The sequence below is a fragment of the Capsicum annuum genome, chromosome 12 (assembly GCF_002878395.1).
Source record: "Capsicum annuum cultivar UCD-10X-F1 chromosome 12, UCD10Xv1.1, whole genome shotgun sequence".
In the NCBI taxonomy this organism is placed as follows: Eukaryota; Viridiplantae; Streptophyta; class Magnoliopsida; order Solanales; family Solanaceae; genus Capsicum; species Capsicum annuum.
In genome coordinates, this window is record NC_061122.1 from 210,419,235 (window position 1) to 210,425,351 (window position 6,117).

Below are 6,117 nucleotides of genomic sequence, written 5' to 3' on the forward strand. Positions count from 1 at the left end.
GCGAGGATGCAGAACCTGTTGTATGGGGTGAGTGTGTAGAGGCCTTCCTGGACCGTTTTATGATAAATATTTTTCTTCGTGCCAAACACGCATCAAGCAGTGAGAATAAAAACCAATTATGCTTTGACAATAAGACATCATAGGTAAGGAAAATATGCCCAATTGATGTATAGCAAAATAGGCCCAACATTAAGAGTAATCAAATTGGACAAAAATGGACTGGCGTGTTAGGCTATCTTTTCCTTTTATTTCATCGCCAACAAGAATTTGGTTCTTTTTACGAACTTGATATCGATAAATCTGCGAATCTAGAAATTCATTTCGGCCAATTGAACCTTCTCGAACTGTTTCTTTTTTAAGAACCAAAAAGATTTGTACCAAAATAAAATTTTGTTTTTATAATTATTATGTTGTATATATAAACGTTTGACTTGTAGTTACACGTCGAGGTCTTTTGTAGCTAACACGTCATGTTGAGTTTGATAAAACTTTGATGTTCCAATGAACCAATCAAATTCGATTATAACTTCGAAAAATTGGACAAATTATGTACTTCCTAGCTACATTTTTACTTGTGATGTTTGGTTATACAAAAGTCAATTTAACTAAACTTTAACAGTTTAATTTAATATTTTAAGTTTAAAATTTAGATGTTTGAGAACTATAAAAAAAATGCTATAAGTTGCAATTCTTGCCATCCTAATATGTTGAGAAATTACATATTGAAATATAGATCAAAGTTCATGCAATTTGACACTCGAGAAGAGAAACATGACAAGCAAAGAGAACGGAGGGAGTAACAAACACACATATATATGGACGGACAATTAAACGTATAAATCCATTAGGATCATCTAAGGCATGCATTATCTATTATTATTCATCAACAATGTTTCATCTTCTTCTTCCTACTCTTTTTGTACGTGTACAAAGCCTTCATCAGAATAGTTCAACTGTTGAATTTCTTCCTAGTTTCGTTGGCCCTCTTCCTTTTTATCTTGAGACCGGGTAACTTCATATATTTTCTTCTCTTTTAATTTCTCTATAAATTATAATCTACTCTCTCCGTTCCAAAAAAGAATGACATATTTCCATTTTTAATTTGTTTCAAAAAGAGTGACCTTTTTCTTTTTTAACAGTTCTTTAATTTCAATTTTCCACGTGACATGTTTGAGAGCATAAGATTAAACGATATTTTGATGCATTTGACATAACTTTAATTTAAGACTACAAGATTCATTTTTTTTTTTCTAAAACTCCGTATCAAGTCAAAATATGTCATTCTTTTTGAAACAAAAAGAGTTTTTATGTGTCATCAATATGAAGCTTTTAGCTCTTAATTTCTTGACTAGTATATAGATAATATGTTCAAGAGTCTTATAGCCATAAGTGTTATGATATGTTTTTGAGTTTGCTGTTTGTTAATAGCTGATAAATTTAACGGCCAAAAAGTATTTTTAAGTGATGAAATATTTTATACGTAAACAGTTTTATATTTTTATAAAAGTATTAAAATGATACTAAGTAGTTGATGTTTTTGATAAAAAAGGGGTTGCTGGGCTTTTCTTTTGTTGTTAAAATGATGAAAATACTTTTGCAATTTTTTTTATAAATTTTAAATTATCTTTGTAAAGAAACCGAGGAGCAATGGATACAAAACGAAGAAAAAGTTAGGAATTTGTTTTGGATAAGATATTCTGAGAATTAGAAAAAAAATTGGATAATAATAAAAATGTGATCAAACTAATATTGTTGATAAGCTAACTACTTATGGCTTTTAATTGATTTTGGCTTATAAGCATTTCCGGTGTTTATTAAATGCATAAATAAGCAAGTTAAAAAGTGATTTTAACTCAATTTAACCGACGCATGAGATTAGCCAAACACCCTATTATAGTTGTAGAAATGTTATGACATTAAACAAAACAAGTTTCACATATCTCTTTAGTTTGTTTTTTCAAACTTTGTGCTTACTCAAATTACGGATGTTATATTATAAATTGAAACATGAAAATTAACTTCTTTTAGCTTTTTAGGAGCAAGAAATTGAGGTAGTATTAATAGTATTTTCATAACAACAACATACCTAATGTATTCCCATAAAGTAGAGTCCGGGAAGATAAATTATACGCGGTCCATACCTCTTTACCTCAAAGGTGAAGCGGAGAGGTTGTTTCTGATAGACCCCAGCTCAAGACAAAGGCAGTCGTAATACGCGTATAAGAAACAAGAACAAGTAACAAAAGAATAGATAGTATTTTCATAACAAGTTGTCCATATGCTAGTCAAAAATTTTGTTGGAATGATGTATTTTGAAGTTTTCAGATACATTGGCGTAGGCAAATCTGAGGAAGTGCAACTATTCTATTACTTTGTTAAATCAGAATCCAACCCAAAGAAAGATCCCCTCTTGTTATGGCTAACCGGAGGGCCCGGTTGCTCATCGTTCACGGGGTTGGCTTACGAAGTAGGTAAATATTAAATGAATTTACGTTATACTTAATTTAACTTGTGATAGCAGGTTAGTTGTACCAAATTACATAATAATACAAGTTTTACCTCTTACTCGTCTACATTGTGCATATTTCATGTTCGACAGAGTCCACTGATTAATCCACCATAGTGTCAATTTTTCAGCACGTACCAACACTGTTACATGAATAGAAAAGCTTGGTATTATTTGCAACTATACTATTGTAAGTTATATCTTGTGAATTCTATATTATAGGTCCATTGGCTTTTGGCCAAAAAGCATACAATGGAAGCTTACCAATTCTTGTTTCAAGTCCATATTCATTGACAAAGGTGACACAAAAGATACTTCTTTTTTTCTTCACCGAAATGCACATATTATTATTACACGCAATTCATGTTGTCATCGCGAAATAATATATTCCTTGAATTTGGTAGTTTGCAAGCATATTGTTCTTGGAGCAGCCAGCTAATACTGGGTTCTCATATGCAACAACCTCAGAGGCGTACAAGTGTACTGACCTACAAGCATGCGACCAGGTCTTTGAATTTCTACGGAAGGTATCTTGTTCCAAGTTCATGAAGTTAGATACATTTGAATTAGTAAACAGAGTTAACTCTGTATTGTGAACTAAGTCGCGATTTATGTTGCAGTGGTTCGTTAATAATCCAGAATTCATTCCGAACCCTTTCTATGTTTCGGGGGATTCCTATTCAGGCATTACAGTTCCAGTTATTGTCCAACTCATATCAGATGGTAAGTAACAGTTAATATTGTACTACTATGAATATGTAGCATCACTAGTGGGTGTTCTCTGTTTGAAAATGCAGGAATTGAAGCAGGCATAGAGCCATTAATCAACCTTACGGTTTTCTGTTCCTTTCCTTTCGTTCAATTTCAAAAAATATACATATCATGAACGAAAAAATACATTGTTTTAATTTGATGATAATATCCTTTAAGGGCTATTCACTTGGAAATCCAAAAACATTTCCTGAAGAAACCAATTACCAAATTCCTTACTGTCATGGTATGGGGCTAATATCCGACGAACTTTATGAGGTTGGTTCAGTGTCACTTCATGTATAAATTTTGTGTCATACCAACACAATCTAGCACACAACTGATAATTTGGATCTTGCTGTGTTATCAGTCGTTGAACGAGATTTGCAAAGGCGAATACGTAAACATAGATCCAACCAAGCTATGTGTTGAAAACTATAAAATGTTCAAGAAGGTAATGTTTTATTCCTTATTGAATATATTCCTTGTATATGTTTGAATTGGTTCTTAGCTTAGGTAATACAATAATATTCTTGTAATGCAACTTTGTAGCTTGTGAGTGGTATAAATGACCAGCAAATACTAGAGCCTTTCTGCGGAACAGACTCTGAAGAACACCCACCCCAATTGTCGGCTGAAAGAAGGTCTCTTAAAGAGGATGTGATCTTTCAAAAATACGATGACTTCATTTGTCGAGAAAGTCGTCTAAGTCCCTCAAATGGTACTTCAAAGTATGAAAGTTCAATAACTTAAATTTTTTTTGAGCCTCCTCTAACTAACAACACACGGAAAGCTCAAGTAAATGCAACAATATCAATGAATGTAAGAGGCATACATCCTCTTTTCTTTGACGACTTTCTCATGATAAACAGATAAACACAGGGTAATTATATATACGTAATGCTTTCTGATTGTAGGTCGCCAGACGCAACCTCTCCACTCATTGGGCAAATGACCCGAGAGTTCAAGAGGCTATCCATGTTAGAAAGGTATTTCAATTTGTTTTATTTGTAAACGTTGCTTAAAGCTACATATATGGTGCAGGATATTAAAATATCTTTTTCTTTCTCTTTGTTCTTCTTTGATTAGGGAACTATAAGAAGACCATGGGCGAGATGTAGGCAAAGTATTACGTATACAAGTTACACAATGACTTTCATGAATAGTATACCTTACCATGTAAACCTTAGTTCAAAAGGTTATCGATCACTTATATTCAGGTTGAACCTTTCACATTATGATTTTCGAAGTTGTGCTTTGAACAAAGATTTAGCTGAAGTTACTATATAGCATATACATAACAATTTCTTTTTGTTTGAACAGTGGAGATCATGACATGGTTGTTCCCTTCCAATCGACACAAGCATGGATAAAGTATCTAAATTATTCAATTATTGATGATTGGCATCCATGGACGATTGATGGACAAGTTGCAGGGTATGATTCTTCTAATTATACTTCCACAGATTTTCATTCAAATTGAATAAGACTAAACAATTGTCATGAAATTCTAAATTGTATAGCTTTGATCTGCAGTTACACGAGGTCTTTCTCGAATCACATGACTTATGCAACAATAAAGGCAAGAATTTTATAGTCATATCTTTTATGATTATCTTCATCCTCAAACTCAATGGTAAAATTTGCTCAAATGTTTTTTGGTACTATGTTTTTCCCAATTAGGGAGGAGGACACACAGCTGCGGAGTACAAACGTGAAGAGTGTTTTCATATGTTTAAAAGATGGATAGATCAACAACCTTTATAATCTTTTTAACTGGTTTCATATTTACTTCTTTGAATTAATTACCATGAAAACATTCCTATACCAAATCTAGGAGAATTTGTAATTAGCTACTCATGTAAAGTAGAGAGCTATCTCAAAACATTGAAAAAGTGATAATATGTTTTTATATATCGGTTACTTTTATGTAGTTAAATAAATACTACTGGTCCTAAATCAACTTAAAATATTTGAAATGGGGATAAAAGAGTGATCAAGCAAGCAGGGACAGTGAATTGTAGGAATGTGCATGGTAATATGTGTTAGTAAAGATGGACACACAATCAAAGAGCCCAACGGGGTAGCAGCGGAAAATATCCAAGACTAAAATTTTCCTTTCAACTTGAACCAATAGGAAGCAAAACAAAGTAATATGGCAGCAAATGAATTACCACACAAATGCGATAGGGCAAGAATAAAGGCAATCACACAAAACACCAAATTTACGTAGAAAACCCTTCGGTGTGAAGAGTAAAAAATCACGGGACCAAACCTCCACTATAATCACCAAAGATTTACAATATTTTCCTCCAAAATGACCACTAAACAAGTGCCAAAAAAAAATAAACAATACATAAACCACAGCACCAAACACTAGAGAAATAAAGGAGTGAAAACACAAAAAATGTAGCTACTGTTCAGGAATGAAGAACAGGAGCTACAAGCCACCAAATCAAGCTCCATCAGTTCCTAATCAAATATTGAGATGAGAGGAACAAGAATTTCAAAAATCAGCTCAATCGAACAAGAAGCGAAGCGGGAATCGCAATTTGAAGTTGACAGCTGTGGCTGAAATTTAGGTGCGAAAATCAGCTTTGTTTTTCTCTCTTTGGTTGCTGAAAACTCTCTTTTTGTGATGGTGAATAAGACCGAAAAAGATCAATATATATGCCCCATAGTAATGGGCCTATGGGCAAAAGTGGGTTGGTCCAAATTGGGCTTCATTTATCCACATAGGAAGGAAAAAAAGACCCAATAACCCAACAATTCTTCCCCTCCCAACTATGTGGAGGAGACCCCCATCCCGACGATCATGCAACAATCTTCAAACTTCCCTCTTGGAAAAGCTTTAGTCATCA

The 6,117-nt window shown here is 33.3% G+C and overlaps 1 protein-coding gene across 1 annotated transcript; it reads left to right on the forward strand.

The window, feature by feature from the left end:
- Window positions 1-835: 835 nt before the first annotated feature.
- Window positions 836-5,170, forward strand: LOC107851634 (serine carboxypeptidase-like 13). The gene is made up of 14 exons (XM_047400972.1): window positions 836-1,008; window positions 2,326-2,471; window positions 2,729-2,805; window positions 2,911-3,033; window positions 3,127-3,229; window positions 3,304-3,341; window positions 3,437-3,535; window positions 3,627-3,710; window positions 3,809-3,987; window positions 4,182-4,245; window positions 4,346-4,476; window positions 4,580-4,693; window positions 4,793-4,838; window positions 4,940-5,170. The coding sequence occupies exons 1-14, from the start codon at window positions 890-892 to the stop codon at window positions 5,021-5,023; spliced, it is 1,407 nt and encodes a 468-aa protein (XP_047256928.1). The 5' UTR covers window positions 836-889; the 3' UTR covers window positions 5,024-5,170.
- The last annotated feature ends 947 nt before the right edge of the window (window positions 5,171-6,117 follow it).

Coding starts and splice junctions, on each gene's coding strand:
- LOC107851634 (XM_047400972.1), top strand. CDS start 890: ATGTTTCATCTTCTTCTTCCTACTCTTTTTGTACGTGTACAAAGCCTT. Junction 3,536..3,626: donor TATCCGACGAACTTTATGAG/GTTGGTTCAGTG, acceptor CTGTGTTATCAG/TCGTTGAACGAGATTTGCAA. Junction 4,246..4,345: donor AGGCTATCCATGTTAGAAAG/GTATTTCAATTT, acceptor TTCTTTGATTAG/GGAACTATAAGAAGACCATG.